Here is a 16,613-nt window from a genome sequence, read left to right on the forward strand (position 1 = left end):
TCTTGATATTCAGGACTGTTTATTAGTCTCTGACCACTCACTGTCAAATCTGACCTTAAACAGTGACGTCCAAATAGTCTGAAACCACTAGCTTACATTTTCTTCTTTATTTAATTGTTTATTTATTTAATTCCATGTTCTCCATCATGATTTGAGAATTTTGAGCAGTGTTTTTTTAGTATTTATATATATATATTTGTTACTATATTCTGTTAAGAAATTTTAAATTTGTTATGCACTTTTGTCGTTTTTATTAGTTTTAGTTTTTAGTTTCAATTTTAGTATTTTAAATTAATTATTTCAATTAGTTTCATCTAAGTTTTTAAGCATGCATCTGATATTTATATTTTATTCCAACTTCATTGGAAGTAGTTTTAGTTAGCAATAACATCACTGACTCACATGGTTAATATCACAAATTTGTCTGGAAATTGGTCAGAATCTTAAACATTTCTCATTCACTTCATTATAGCTGTCTGAAATATTACAAAATCCACAAACTTTATTCATTTCTAGGATTATTTTAAATCCCAGATGTGGTTTCAGAGATTTTAACCCCAGTGTTTGTCCTCCATTTGGTTCTTACTACAGATTTACTTCATTATAAAAGCCTTCACATCACCAATGTGGATCATGCCATTTGAAAAGGGTTTAAAGAGAAGACCAGATAAAGGCTCAAGAGTGTTCAAGTTTAAAAGACAAGTGTTCTGAATGGGTCTTTCCCCCTGCATTTCTTTCAGAGGGTTTTCTCTTGTCCCCGAACAGCCACAGATCTGTTCTCCAAACTGCTGGAGCCAGAGCAGGTCTGTGTGAAAGTTCACCTTTCTGGCCTCTCTTTCAGACGCTCGCTGTGGATTATTCCAGCTGTCATCGGGAAACTTTCGAAAATTCCTGCTTCCTGTTTTGAGGAGGAGCACATATGGCCTTTCTGCAGCCGTGTGGTAAAAGCGGAATCCTCTGAAGTAGAAACGACTCCCGTCACACTTTGATAATGTTCACAGATGGCGTTCGGTTATTGTTGTTGTTCTTGGGGAACTGTGGAGATGGAAGCAGATGTCTAACTTTAGTGAGAGGACAGAACATGGTGGAGTAAATGAAAAATGAAAGAGGTGAAGGTATATGGCAACATAAATTAAACCTCATTATGTCATAATTATTCTGACCAGCGTCACATTTATCATTTTCAGTGAGTGCGATCTCGTAATGCAATAATGATCTCTTAAGCATTTGCCTGTTTAAATCCAAACAGCTGTTACCAAAATTCATTATGGTAAGTGCATATTTATAATCCTATGAAATATGTACTGATGTTCACTGAGAAAATGATGCTTATATCCTCTTCTTTTAGACATGAACTGAAATGTTGATGGAGTTTGGTTGGAGTTACAATTCACCTGCCCAGTGTGGTCTGGACTCTCATGGGCTCGTGGTTATACCTTACTGCGCAGCAGGCCCCCCGATGGATGCTCAGGGGTACTGCATTCCGACGAGTTCTTGGCTTTGTCCTTGTTATTGTTCGGCTCGTTGTCTTTGATGATGTCGTACTGGCGGCAGAAGAGCGCGATCACACCTGAAAGAGTCAAAAATTCACGTATTCACCTTATTTTTAACGAAAGAAGTTTGTATCCTGAATGTTTAAGACGTCCGGAGTCATCTGCTTCAGTTATTTTAGGCCTAAATATATGCTTGATATTGCAAACTGGTATTTGTTATTATATTATTCACAATGTTATTTACACATGCTGTTTACACTCTAACAATAATTTAATTAAAGTGTAAAAAGCAATAAAAAGTATTGGTAACACTATGACGAGCATGATAGTATAATGATAGCTACATTTATACTTATTTATATGTAAGTATCACTATTTTATAAATATAAATACTCATTAAGATTTATACTGCATTATAAGAACAGTTATAGATGCATTTATATTATTTTTATAACTACTTATAAGCTATGCATTTGCTTTTTCAGTGTGCATGCTCATAATCTATTATACACTGATTTATAAATGATCACAGAGACACTTGTTTGCTGTATCAACTAGTTATCACGTCTTTAAAGTTTGCATTAGAGGTAATGAATGGTAATTTTGATTTGTTAAAATCTATATCTATGCATGGTATTGCTTATAGCAGTTTGGAATTATACTTTTAAAACATTGTTGCAGTGTTTTGCAAGTATGTAACATTAAAAAAAGATACTTTTTTTTCAACTATTTGTATTAATGATTTCTTTTTTAAATTTCATTACATTATTGTTTATTAGTTACATTTACAAGTAAGCTTAAAATGTAAAATGAGCACATATTTGTGATTTCTTAACTTTTGATTTAGGAAAATTGCATCCTGCTTTTTCACTTTACTTAAAGCCAAAAATGATGCATTTATAGAGATTAATAACTATTATTACTCACAATAAGTATTTATAAGAACACAACACGGCTATTAATAACAATATATTCACTAATTTGACAAATCTGAATAAAATTTCATTTTAACTATAATATAACATTATAGCAATGCAAGCTGCGTCTTTATAAATACATTCATGGAACCATACGACGGGCTAATTAATACTTATAAATCAGTGCATAATGAATTATGAACATGCATTGAAAGGGAAAATTATAAAAAATAATATAAATTTAACTATAACTGTTCTTATAAAGTGGTCTTTATAAATATGTCTATAAAATAGTAATACTTGCTTATAAATAAGTATAAATGGAGCTATAATTCATTGTAAGCATGGTCTGTTTTCTTTGTACTAAGTGTAAATAGTTGTTAATTCAAATTGTAGCAGATGATATTTACACTTCAGTATATTGTAGTACATTATAAAACAGTGTGCAATAATAATAATAATAATAATATATTCTGTGTATATAATTATATTTATTAAAATTATAAATTGATGCTGCCTTATTGGGATGTTACCTCCCCTACATCTGCTCCTGTTAAACAGTTTATTCCCACTATTACATACCGCAGGCACTTTATTTCCACTTTTCGAATATTTTCTTAATTTTTTATTTAAAATAAACGCCACTCCAAGCTGATATGCAACAGGAAAAGGGAGAAGAATAAGTTCAGTAAAAGGTGGATTCCAACGTGTGTCCGTTGCCCAAAAGCTTAAGCAACTCGCTTACGCCACAGATTTCAATCAGGTAATGGTGGGCGGATTCATGCCATCAAGACTTGGTGTAAATACACACTCTGTTTAATGTATTATCATAATCATAAACACTGGTTTGTAGCGCAAATATTTTTCTGTTTACTGCACTTTGTTATTATTTACCTATAGGCACTAATGAAACCGAAGTCTCGCACATTCACAGAAATTACGTTTGTGTTGCAAAATAATGTGGATTGTCTGAATTCTCTGAGTCTGTGTCCATCACACACTACTCAGAATCCATCTGCACCAACTGATCTGCCTCTGATTTTTGCCGATATCATCCAGACTGTAAACTGGGGAGAAAGTCATGCAGTGTATTGCAGCCGCTATGAAAGTGTATTGAAGCAGGGTTTGAGTGATGTAATGACGGTCCAGCGCTCACCTGCCCACATGATCAGAACCACCACAATGATGATGAGCTCTCCCGCCCTGAGCTGAGCGTTCGGACCGACTTCCTCCATGGTCACTTCGTCTGTCAACAATATAATGCTGTGTTATCAATAACATCTAAAGCTTTAAGAAGAGCTGTGCTGTGCATGTATTTCAGACTGTGTGTTTGTGTCAGTACCTTTGCTCTTAGAGGCCTGTGTTTCTGCTTCTTTCGGGGTTTTGAAACGCAGCGGTTCACTGAGAGGACTCATCCCGCTTATACCGATAGACTGAACATGCACGATGTAGTCCGTATCTGCCTCCAGATCCCACAATGCACAGCTCTGCGTGGTTGTGTTCACTTCTTGGATGAAGCGCAGCATGCGAACATCTTTTTTCTGTTATGGACAGATAACACTAGTATTTAACCAAATGCTTTCTGTTTTGTGAGATGCTTTCTACTAATGAGCATGCATATAGAGTATGTGACCTTTCCTCTCTACCTGTTGTGTGATGGCAAAGCCGATGACTGTCTCTCCGTCCGGGGTGTCCCATGTCAGCACAGCTGAGCTGCCCTTCAGATCTCTGATGGACACGTTCACCGGAGCAGCCAGACTGTCTAAGAAGAAGAGAAGGAACCTTTTTTGACCAGGTCAAGATCTTTCTGACATGAACTTACAGTTACACACACCTTCTCCAAATCTGACATCAAAGTTTACTCCGTTTACTTTTTTATTAATGCACGTTCCTGGTCGCATTGTGCACGATTAAAGAGCTGTGAAGATGGAAGTCCCACAGAAACGATGCATGAGGGTGAGTAAATGGAAGATTTTTCATATTTTTGCTTTTTTTGCTGAATAAATTGAGGAAGATCTCCATCTTTAAGCTTTAATCTTTAGATATTTTATAGCTCTTTCAGTTCTCGTATGAGCCGCAGTTCTCTTTTGCTTCATGTTGACCTGTAATATAATGTGTTTTTGTGTGTTCGGTGTTCAAGTGTTCTCAGGTTTGTTGAATGAGAGCGCAGGCGCTGTTCTTCCTCTTCTCCACCTACACTGTTTCACACACACTGGATTAAAACATATTTTTGGAAGTATAAGCAGACGTGGTTATGAAGCCGTTTGGAGGGATGACATGCGAGAATCTCACCCACCAGTAGAACTTATGGTGGTACAGATACAATTTTTATGTCTAAAAAATTGTAGGTTATTTTTTCTACCCAAGTCCTGGGTTATTTTTTTGGGGTCATTTTTTTGCGTTGTTTTTGTGTTACCCAGCTCCTGGGTCAGATGTAATAACCCAGGGGTTGAGTTATTTATCACAGGCTTTTAGCGCCCTCTTCAGGAGAGAGCAGTGCAGCTCCGTCAAACTGGTGCATGTCTTCGGTAAAACACAGGTTTGAGTATGTTTTATTCATCTAAAAAGGACAACAGAGACTGATCAATTACACTTGAATTACTTCTACATTTTTATTTTTTACTTCTAATATCTGTTAAACGAGCTGTAGGCAATATGTATTAAAAACGCTATAAAATATGCTATAATATATCGTAAATGTGTGGAGTATTTAAAAATTTAAGTTAAAAAGATTTAAGTTAATAATCCGTAAACATTAATTCACATATGAAGTAAATAAAAAAACTAGTATTATAGTAAAAATGAATCAACCCATTATGCTGGGTTAAATAAACAACCCAATTTGCTGAGTAAAATCAACCCAACATGTGTTCTGTCCTATATTGACCCAGCCCTTGGGTTATTTTTAACCCAGTGTTTTTTAGAGTGCATGTGATGATCAATACTGGTTGTAGTTCTGCTACAGTGAGCAGAGAATCTTAGTATGTGAAAATTGATTGCGTTCATGTTTTATGCATGGGATCTCTGAAACACCATAATGAAGCTATGCATCATTGTTTTGATCTTTTTGCAAACTATCTGTGAACATTTGAAGATGTAGAGATTTTTATATTTTATTGTATTTTATTTTATGTTTATCCTCAACAGCTGCATGAAAACCTGTTCTAGTAGAGCGCAAAAATAACATCAAGACTTCGAGAAAGAGCATTTAAAGAAAGAGAAAGAATTCCCTAAACGATTGTGCCACTTTCTCTTGGGCCGTGATTCTCTTCAAACTGATAAATGACCATGGAAACGGCAGTTTATGCTAATGCTACAGCGGCCGTTGCTGAGAATGTGCACATGCATTTGTCTTCTGAAGTGTGCTCTGACATATTTGATGCATAAAATGAAGCTTGTGTAGCTAGAAGCATCTGTTGAGTATGTTTCGGTTAGACATACAGTGGTAACACTTTTCAATAAGGTTCATTATTTAAACATGTATTAATGTATTAACTAACATGAACTTACATTTGTTACTGTATTTACTAAGCTTCATTAATGTTAGTTAATGAAAATACAGTTGTTCATTGTTTGTTCATGTTAGTTTACTGTGCATTAACTACTAATAATCTATTAGTAAAGGTGGAAATTAACATTAACGAAGATTAATAAATGCTGCATGAGAGCAGTTCATTATTAGTTCATGTTAACTAATGAACCTTATTGTAAAGTGTTACCCATACAGTTTGATGCTTGCAGTAAATAGAGCTCTCTATACGCTGTAGAAAGGCATTCTGGGAGCAATAACATTCACATGATGTTGAATTATAAATGAAGCGTCCCACATAGATGTAGAAGAAGGGCTGAAACACATAAACATGTACGCTTCATTTCATACACTTTTTTCTGCATTTAATTCAAACAAAACATTTTTAGCAGTACAACACTTGATTTTTTGTTGTTAAAATAGAATAGCATGAACAATTAGCCGTACTTCATACGGTGATGTTAAATATTTTATTCAGCCAAGTTCTAGTTTGTTTAAAGGGGTGTTTGATTATGATTTGACTTTTTTTAACTTTAGTTAGTGTGTAATGTTGCTGTTTGATCATAAACAACATCTGCAAAGTTACGAGGCTCAAAGTTCAATGCAAAGAGAGATATTTTCTTTTACAGAAATCGCTTTTTAATGGCTGATAGGGACGACATCGAGCTTTTTTCTGTGTTAGTGACATCACAAACCCTGAAATTTACATAAACCCGCCCCTGAGAACACACAACAAAGGGGGCGGGGCCATGTTGGGCTGCTTTAGAGAAGAGGAAGAGTTGTTGTAGTCGAGTGTTGTTGTCATGCCGTCATTTTACACCAAACGAGGGTCAATTCAACACAAAAGATGAACATGACGGCACATGCTAGTGGATGAGTTGAATCAACTCCACAGCAACTACATCAATTTATCCACTAACCATTCAGAAACGTCTAAAAGTTGTAACTTCTTCCTGAGTCTCTCCATCAGTGTCGACTCCGGTTTGAACAATGTAAGGCTGAACACTTTCCTCATTTTGGCTGCGTGAGATTCTCCAGCTTTGTTGTTGTTGAGCTGTTAAAGCTCCGCCCTCTTCTGGAGCAGCAGCTCATTTGCATTTAAAGGGACACACACAAAAACGGCGTGTTTTTGCTCACACCCAAATAGAGGCAAATTTGACAAGCTATAATAAATGATCTGTGGGGGATTTTGAGCTGAAACTTCACACACACATTCTGGAGACACCAGAGACTGATATTACATCTTGTGAAATGGGGAATTATAGGTCCCTTGTAATTTAATCTCCTCACAAAATCAATTGAGACTGAAAATAAAGAATGACCCAATCTAGAAAACAGATCAGATGATTGTACTAAAGTGTAGGAACAAAATGAAGGAAGGCTTTTGAGTGATGATTTTGTTCAAAGATTGCTTTTGAGTTTATGCAACTGTTTTACACAAAATTAATAAAGCAATCAGCCACATTACAGTGGGTTTACCATAGGGCATGTTAGAGTTTAGTTAATTAGCTGAAGACAAGTTATATTTCCCAAGCAATGTTGTGATATGATGGCAACTATCCATTTTATAAGAATAGCTCTTTCTGCGGATAAAACTCCAGCTCTAGTGAGTCAGTATATGATTATAAGGGATATTTTAACTTCACAAGGAAATAGGTTTGTGCTCGGTTGCTATGGAAACATAGAATACACCAGTAGGAATGTGTTTGGAAGGAAAGGAGGTGAAAGGTCCATGTTAATGCCAGATTGCAAAACGGAGCATATAAATATAAGATTGTATATAAATAATGACTTGCTTTCACACAAAGCTATATGACTCAACTCTATATTGCACAGAGGTGATGTTGGCAGCTTTTGGAGCTTGATAGCCATGCCTGAACTGTTCACTGTAAGGAAAAGATTCACTACAAATTGTGTTCCACAGAAAAAACAACAACATACTGGCTTAGATGAGACATGAGGGCGAGTGAATCATGACATAATGTGCATTTTTGGGTGAACTATTCCTTTAAGCCATTATTATTTTTACTATGCTGACCTGATTTGTTCATCCACGTGCTTGGGCCGTTATTTTTGCGTATTTCTCTCTCTTCGTCTTCTCTGCCACAGTTTCATTTCAGTGTTTAATGCTTTTCCCTGAAGTAAACTCGCTCGCATTTGCTCCTGAAAGCTCGACCTGCCACTGGAGCCTCTAAAAGCTTGAAGGAACTGATGGTTGAGCTGCCAGGAGCCTGTTTACATCCTGATTCATGGCTTCTCCCTCTTTACCAGGAGTGAATATGGTGCATTAAGATATAAAATTTATAGCTCATTAAGTTGATGTAGTTGTAGTTTGGATTTATTATTTTGCTGTTTCCGGCTGCATTAGTGAAGGCTTCTTTATGGTGTAGCATTAATGTGTCATGCTTAAATTAGGTGGTGACATTTATTCAGGACAGAATCACTCATTGTCTTTCTCTAATTGCACTCTGAAGAGATCTGCATGCCAAACTATCAAAAAATTAGCAAAAATATCAGTAGCATACATTTAATATTGAATATTGCACAATAATATTTGTAATAATTCTTTATATTTTCACAGGCTCCCCAAATCACATCATTACACATGCCACATGTGCCCACAACTATCTAGCAATCCCTCATCGGGTGTCATAATGAAAGGGATGTGCAACAGTCCTGCTCCATTAGTATTAAAGGGATGAAATCTTGTAAACTTACCAGCCAAGACCCACGACGCTCCGAAGCAGCTCAGCAGGAGCAGCGGTGTGTTCGTCAAGACCCTCCTCATGCTTTCCGCGCAGAGGCTGGATGTGAATGTCCGCCGCTGGTCTTTCATTCACGTCGATGAATGTCTCTGTGGGTCTGAAGGCTTCAGCACCGCGGACAGATCCACATCAGATCCACATCAGATCCACATCACCCCGACAGACTCGCGCGCGACGCCTTACATCCTTCAGCGGATGTTGATTTGAGGAAATTCAAACGAACCCCTTTTTTGTCTTCGCGATTTTTTCACACGGCTGTCATGAAGCCTGTCTGCAAGCCTGAAGAGGCTCAAAACCTGACTGAAGGAGCGTGTGTGGAGCCTGTAGCACCTCTCTCTCTCTCTCTCTCTCTCTCTCTCTCTCTCTCTCAGACGCGCGCTAGCTTTCTGATTCTTACACTAAAAAATGCTGGGTTAAAAAAAAAGGACAAACCCAGTGGTTGGGTTAAATGTTTGATCAACCTGCTGGACAGTTTTATTTAACTCAACTATTGTTTAAAAATGACTATATGTCTGGCTTAAAATTAACTCAAAAATCAGACACATAATTAGAGGCAACAATAATAATCAAAAGGTGAACATTTATTAATAAGAAATTTAATAAATGTTAATTGTAAAATTATTATTCATTAAACATATTAATTAAACATCCATTCGCTGGGTTAAAACAACTCAATCACTGGGTTAAAACAACCCATTCGCTGGGTAAAAAGTAAAAACAACCCATTCACTGGGATAAAAGTAAAAACAACCCATTCACTGGGATAAAAGTAAAAACAACCCATTCACTGGGTTAAAAGTAAAAACAACCCATTCACTAGGTTAAAAGTAAAAACAACCCAGTCACTGGGTTAAAACAACCCATTTGCTGGGTAAAAAGAAGAACAACCCATTTGCTGGGTTAAAAGTAAAAACAACCCATTCACTGGGATAAAAGTAAAAACAACCCATTCACTGGGTTAAAAGTAAAAACAACCCATTCACTGGGTTAAAAGTAAAAACAACCCAGTCACTGGGTTAAAACAACCCATTTGCTGGGTAAAAAGAAGAACAACCCATTTGCTGGGTTAAAAGTAAAAACAACCCAGTCACTGGGTTAAAACAACCCATTTGCTGGGTAAAAAGAAGAACAACCCATTTGCTGGGTTAAAAGTAAAAACAACCCATTCGCTGGGTTAAAACAACTCATTCACTGGGTTAAAACAACCCATTCGCTGGGTTAAAACAACTCATTCACTGGGTTAAAAACAACCCAATCGCTGGGTTAAAACACCCCATTCACTGGGTTAAAAAACAACCTAACCATTGGGTTAAAAGTAAAAACAACCCAATCGCTGGGTTAAAAGTAAAAACAACCCATTCAATGGGTAAAACAACCCAATCGCTGGGTTAAAACATCCCATTCACTGGGTTAAAACAACCCAACCATTGGGTTAAAAGTAAAAACAACCCATTCGCTGGGTTTAAAGTCAAAACAACCCATTCGCTGGGTTAAAAGTAGAACAACCCATTTGCTGGGTTAAAAGTAAAAACAACCCATTCGCTGGGTTAAAAGAAGAACAACCCATTTGCTGGGTTAAAAGTAAAAACAACCCATTCGCTTGGTTAAAAGAAGAACAACCCATTTGCTGGGTTAAAAGTAAAAACAACCCATTCGCTGGGTTAAAAGAAGAACAACCCATTTGCTGGGTTAAAAGTAAAAACAACCCATTCGCTGGGTTAAAAGAAGAACAACCCATTTGCTGGGTTAAAAGTAAAAACAACCCATTCGCTGGGTTAAAAGTAGAACAACCCATTCGCTGGGTTAAAACAACTCATTCACTGGGTTAAACAACCCAACCATTGGGTTAAAAGTAAAAACAACCCAGTTGCTGGGTTAAAACAATCTAGTCACTCGTTCAGTTAATTTCTTTGACAAATAAAAAAGAAAGGTAAAATGTACATTTTTAACCCTTTTGACCTTACATACATTGACCACATTTACATGCACATTATTTTCAAATTAAGAATCATATTATGCTTATGACGTTTTAATTCATATTCATGCACAATTCATTCCATATTATTATCTAAATATAAGCTTATTCTGATTAGATATAAAAAATATAACAATATTAAAAATAAAAATAAATTATGAGATTAAATCTGTTCATTATTTTAAGAAATAGATGTTTTGTTTTTGTTTTTTGTTTTTTTATCCCAAGATCTAAATGGGTTGCTGGTGTTCTTTCTATAATACATCTAGAGTTATTTAGCCTTTTTTAGTGTGAAACTCCAGATAATGTTTCTTTCGTCATGATTCCGTCTCCTCTCTGAGTGTTTTTGTGTCTTTAAGTATTCCTGCAGAAGGAAAGGATCAACTGGGTTTTCTGATGCACTTCATCTTCAGTTCGATGTGTAGCATGTAAGTGTTCATTTGACCTTTGACAAACATCATATAGTTTATTTTACATGAAGCACTTAGACAGAATGAGACTTCCTGACCGACATGAAAAGCGACCGATTATCTAGGGTTGGATTATCTGAAAAAGCTGACAGCACAATAATAGACAGCCGTGGAAAACAATTAATTCAAATAGTAGCGCAGCAGTCTTTGTGAATAATGCATATAGACTTTGTGATTTCAGTCCATCCAAACGTAATAAGCACTGGTTATTTCACGAATGTCTCGCTCTTCTTCAGCATGAGGACTGATAATGATTGACAAGTGGAGGATAATCTCATTACTGAAGTCCTTCACTCGTGTTCGCTCTGACGCTTCAGCACGAGTGCAGAAACATGCTCAAACACACAAACTTCTCTGTGGAAATGAGAGATTCTCCTGAAGCTTCTTACACAAGAGCAGCAGGAACTCCGTCTGGATTTGCCACACAGCGACAGACTTTTCTTCCGTCCATTGCCAAATTATTATACACCCTTATTGAACATTCTAAATATATATACAACAAAGTGCCTATCCACCTTATTCCTGACCAGCCCTTCGAATTATGGGTTGCACTTCCGGTTTGGGGAACTTCCATTTAAAAAGACTGAATCGAATCGTTTCAAATCATAAGGTTGCCCTACAAATAAACGTATCCGTCAGTTTGACTGAATGAGCTGTCAATGTTTCTTTCATGTTTTATTTTCAGACATCATGAGGATAATGTAACGCTTATTTCAACGTGACGTTATAACAAGAACATCTATGGCAAGAGCTCTTTTCTATCCACGTGATTATTTTCTTTTGTCTCTTTGCATACCGCTTTAATAGTATGAAAAAGGACAACATCTACTGCAAATTTGTGCTGTGTTCTCCTGATGTAATTTACGATATATCCCATTAATAATTCACTGGAATACACAAAGAATCTCTCGTTTTTCTCCTCAAATCCTCACGTCTCTTTCCAGGTTTGTTTTCACAGGTAAATACAATTTATTATCCGTAAAAAGGATGGAAATCACTATGAAATAGTATCACGCAAAGTTCATGAACATTTTTTATTAAGGAACATATATTACATACAGATTTATGTCACTATAGTTATATTTAACCCGTCCGTTATTGCTGTGGAAAGAATCACGTTTTTTCATGGCCTGTTAAAAAGTATCTTGTTGATGCTTTTACACTTTAAATGTCCTTATAATGTTCATTATTTGAAGGGCTGAGAAGAATAATGTCATCTCTGTTACAACAGAGACACCGGAAGCAGAGATAAAAGCAGTTGGGTGTTTATTGAGACAATCAGCAGAGCAAACAGGTAAGTGACTGGTGAATATGAGGGTCTTGGAGGTGAAAGAGAGGTAATACTGTCCTTATTCTTTGTATTGCAGGTGATGGTGGAAGGAGACGCTGGAGATGGGTGACTGGAACACTCACACACACAAGCAGGTAGGGACACGAGGAGTACTGGAGACAATGGAGACGAAGGAGATGATGTAGACAGGTAAGTATCGTTTTGAGAGTCCTTGAGGTAGGTGAACAACGAGGTGTATCACGAACGAGACCGGACAATGTGTGTGTGTGAGTGTGGGGTTCTTATAGTGAGGCTGATGACTGTGGTGATGAGCTGCAGGTGGCGGTGATTAGAATTCCGGTGATTGAGTGCGCGGGTAAGGGAGTGAGGTGGAACCTGACGTGTCTGTGACAGTACCCCCCCTCCCACGGCCCGCTCCTGAGGGCCGAGGACCCCGACGTCGTGGTGGTCGTCCTCGAGGTCGTGGGGCAGGTCTGTCCGGGTGGTTGGTGTGGAAAGTCTGTAACAGAGTAGGATCAAGGATATCATTCTTAGGGACCCATGAGCGTTCTTCGGGACCGTAGCCTTCCCAATCCACCAGATATTCTAACAGACCACCACGGCGCCGGGAGTCCAGGATCTCTCGAACCTCGTAGGCAGTTCCATCGTCCAGGATGAGTGGAAGGGGGGGCTCGACGGCTGCCACGTCAGGTTCTGTGGAAGGAAGGACAGAAGGGTGGTGAGGTTTTAGGAGTGACACATGGAAGGTTGGATGAATTCTTTTATATTGTGCAGGAAGTTGTAACCGGTAGGTGACGGGGTTGATCTGTCGGAGGATGGTGAATGGGCCAATGAAGCGGGGACTCAGCTTCTTGCAGGGCAGGCGCATCCTGATGTCTCTGGTGGACAGCCAGACCTTCTGCCCCGGTTGGTAGTTAGGAGCGTGGGAGCGCCGAAGGTCGGCTGTCATCCTGCGCCTGCGCAGGGCTCTCTGCAGCTGGTGATGAGCTGAGTCCCATACCCTCTCGCTCTCCCGGAACCAGTAGTCGACCGCTGGCACGTTGGAGGGTTCCCCGTCCCAGGGGAACAGTGGGGGCTGGAAGCCGAGCACGCATTGAAAAGGTGTTAATCCTGTTGTAGCTTGACGGAGGGAGTTCTGGGCGTACTCGGCCCAGCCCAGGTACTGGTTCCAGGAGTCCTGGTGGCCATGACAGAAGGTACGCAGGAAGCGCCCAATCTCCTGGATCTTCCGTTCCGTCTGCCCGTTCGACTGAGGATGGTATCCAGACGATAGGCTGACGGTCACACCCAGGAGGGAGAAGAACGCCTTCCAGACTCGAGAGATAAATTGGGGTCCTCTATCAGAGACTATGTCTTCGGGGATTCCATAATGGCGGAAGACATGGTTGAACATTAATTCTGCTGTGGCCATGGCAGTGGGTAGACCTTCCAGGGGGATCAGACGGCAGGCTTTGGAGAAACGGTCTACGACTACTAGAATACAGGTGTGACCATCAGATTCTGGGAGGTCGGTAACGAAGTCTACTCCCAGGTGTGACCAGGGTCTCTCAGGAACGGGCAGAGGATTGAGCTTGCCGGTTGGAAGATGGCGTGGGCTCTTGGAGATGGCGCACTCCCTGCAGCCCTGCACGTACCTTCTGACGTCGCTGGCCATGTTTGGCCACCAGAAGCGCTGTTTGAGCAGCGAGAGGGTCTCATTGACCCCCGGGTGACCAGTGCCAAGTGAAGAGTGTACGGAGTGCAGGAGTGGAGTGCGTCGTGTCCTGGTGATGTAACGCAAGCCTGGGGGACAACCCGGCGGAGTGCGTGAGGAGGCATTGGTGGAGGGTAAGGTCTCCTCCGACCATTCGATGGGGCTCATGAAGAGAGACTCGGGCAGGATAGTTTCAGGGTCATCGTTCTTCGCTTCGGGAGCGTGGAGACGTGAGAGAGCATCGGCCTTGAGGTTCTTTGATCCAGGGCGGTATGAGATGGTGAAATTAAATCTTGAGAAGAACATTGCCCATCTGGCTTGACGTGGGTTGAGTCGTTTGGCAGCTTTCAGATACTCAAGGTTTTTATGGTCAGTAAGAACTTGGAAAGGGTGGTTAGCTCCCTCCAACCAATGCCTCCACTCCTCAAGGGCGAGCTTGACAGCCAGGAGTTCACGGTCCCCAATGTCGTAGTTTACCTCCGCCGGGTTGAGCTTGCGGGAGAAGAAGGCGCATGGATGGAGCCTACTTGGATTCCCCTGCTGCTGTGAGAGGACCGCTCCCACTCCGGTGGTGGAGGCGTCCACCTCCACGACGAATGGTAATTCTGGATTGGGGTGGACGAGGAGGGGAGCGGTGGTGAAGGCTTTCTTGAGGGTCTCAAAAGCTTCTGTGGCAGGTTGGGACCAGGACAGAGACTTGGGCTGTTTACGGAGCAGGTTGGTGAGTGGGCTGACGATGGTGCTGTAGTTCTTTATGAAGCGACGGTAGAAATTGGAGAAGCCGAGGAAACGTTGGAGTTCTTTAATGGTAGTGGGAGTTGGCCAGTTCTGGATGGCGGACACCTTCCCCTCGTCCATCCTGATGCCACTGTGGTCAATCACATATCCCAGGAAGTGGACAGAGGACTGATGGAAGGAACACTTCTCTGCTTTTAGAAAGAGTTGGAACTGCCGTAAGCGCTTGAGGACCTCCGCAACGTGGTGGTGATGTTCGGCCAAGCTCCGGGAGTAGATGAGGATGTCATCAATACACACCAGAACGAATTTGTGGAGGAACTCCCGGAGCACCTCATGGATGAAATCCTGGAATACGGAGGGGGCGTTGACCAGGCCATACGGCATCACAAGATATTCATAGTGGCCGGTGGGCGTGACGAAGGCGGTCTTCCACTCGTCCCCCTCGCGTATCCGGATGAGGTTATACGCGCTGCGGAGGTCCAGCTTGGTGAACACAGTGGCACCGCGGAGATGTTCCAGGGCCGCTGGGACGAGGGGAAGTGGATACCTGAACTTCACGGTAATCTTGTTTAATGAGCGATAATCGATACAGGGCCGCAAGCCTCCGTCCTTCTTGGCCACGAAGAAGAAGCTTGAAGCAGCAGGGGAAGTAGACGGGCGGATGTATCCTTGGTTAAGGGCCTCTTTAATATATTCCTCCATGGCCTTCTCCTCCGGTACTGATAGGGGGTAAATGCGTCCCCTAGGCACTGGCTCACCCGGTAACAGATCTATGGCGCAGTCCCATGGCCGGTGTGGAGGAAGCTTGGAGGCGCGTTGCGGGCAGAAGACGTCACTGAAGGGGGCGTAGTCGGGTGGAACATCGACGGAGCGTTTTTCCACAGGACTTTCGATGGAGGTAGCGTTCACGGAGATATTCTTGGAGAGAGGAGATCTTGGAACAGGAAGTTCTGGGAAACAGCTGGAGAAGCAGTGGTCGCCCCACTTCAGGACTTCGCCCGTGCGCCAGGAGATGGTGGGATTGTGGAGTTCCAACCACGGGCGCCCTAGAACCACGTCAGCGGTGGATTCCTCCAGAACCAGCAGATGGATGGTCTCAGAGTGGAAGATACCCACTTGCAGTAGAAGAGGACCAGTGACGCGACGAACCATCTTTCGGCTTAGGGGTTTGCCCGTGATGGAGTGGACCTGGTAGTTAACCGGAGAAGGCGAGGTCTTGAGCCCGAGGTGTCGGCAGAGGGCGCCGGAGATGAAGTTTCCTGCTGACCCTGAATCGAGGAGCGCCACCACTGGAACGGAAGCATTAGCAGCAGTAAGGTTTACGATAGTAGTGAGTGGTTTCATCTTTTGGATTGAAGGAATGATAGCACTCACCACAGGTCGAGGAGGACGGGTTGGGCATGTGGAGATGACATGCCCAGGGGATCCACAGTACAAGCAAAGATTCAGGGTCAGCCTTCTCCGCCTTTCTGCTGGAGACAAACGTGAGTGATCCACTTGCATGGGTTCGGTGGCTGGTTCTGGAGAGCTGACGGGTTCGGACCGACGGAGGAGGGTGGTGGTCAGTGGTTGGCCCTGGTGCTCAAGGAGACACGACTGCATACGAGAACCCACACGGATGGCGAGTTGGATGAATTGTTCGAGTCCCATGGAGTCCTCGTATGCAGCGAGATGCAACCGCACATTAGGCTCCAAACCTTGTCGAAAGGTGGTGATGAGGGCTTGTTCATTCCAGCCGCTGG

The 16,613-nt window shown here is 41.2% G+C and overlaps 1 protein-coding gene across 1 annotated transcript; it reads right to left on the minus strand.

Moving 5' to 3' along the window:
* Positions 1–1,430: 1,430 nt before the first annotated feature.
* fndc5a (fibronectin type III domain containing 5a) lies at positions 1,431–8,727 on the minus strand. Its single transcript, XM_067385047.1, has 5 exons — positions 8,658–8,727; positions 4,057–4,172; positions 3,753–3,951; positions 3,567–3,656; positions 1,431–1,570 (listed from the first exon to the last, which is right to left on the minus strand). The coding sequence occupies exons 1-5, from the start codon at positions 8,725–8,727 to the stop codon at positions 1,431–1,433; spliced, it is 615 nt and encodes a 204-aa protein (XP_067241148.1).
* Positions 8,728–16,613: the final 7,886 nt, after the last annotated feature.

Source organism: Chanodichthys erythropterus, chromosome 5 (assembly GCF_024489055.1).
Source record: "Chanodichthys erythropterus isolate Z2021 chromosome 5, ASM2448905v1, whole genome shotgun sequence".
In the NCBI taxonomy this organism is placed as follows: domain Eukaryota; kingdom Metazoa; phylum Chordata; class Actinopteri; order Cypriniformes; family Xenocyprididae; genus Chanodichthys; species Chanodichthys erythropterus.

Bases quoted from the DNA above. Each gene is read 5' to 3' on its own strand.
- fndc5a (XM_067385047.1), bottom strand. From the start codon at position 8,727: ATGAGGAGGGTCTTGACGAACACACCGCTGCTCCTGCTGAGCTGCTTC. The intron at 3,657-3,752 runs GTACTGACACAA...TATTGTTGACAG, and splicing joins ACAGGCCTCTAAGAGCAAAG to ACGAAGTGACCATGGAGGAA. The intron at 1,571-3,566 runs GTGAGCGCTGGA...TGACTCTTTCAG, and splicing joins GGTTCTGATCATGTGGGCAG to GTGTGATCGCGCTCTTCTGC.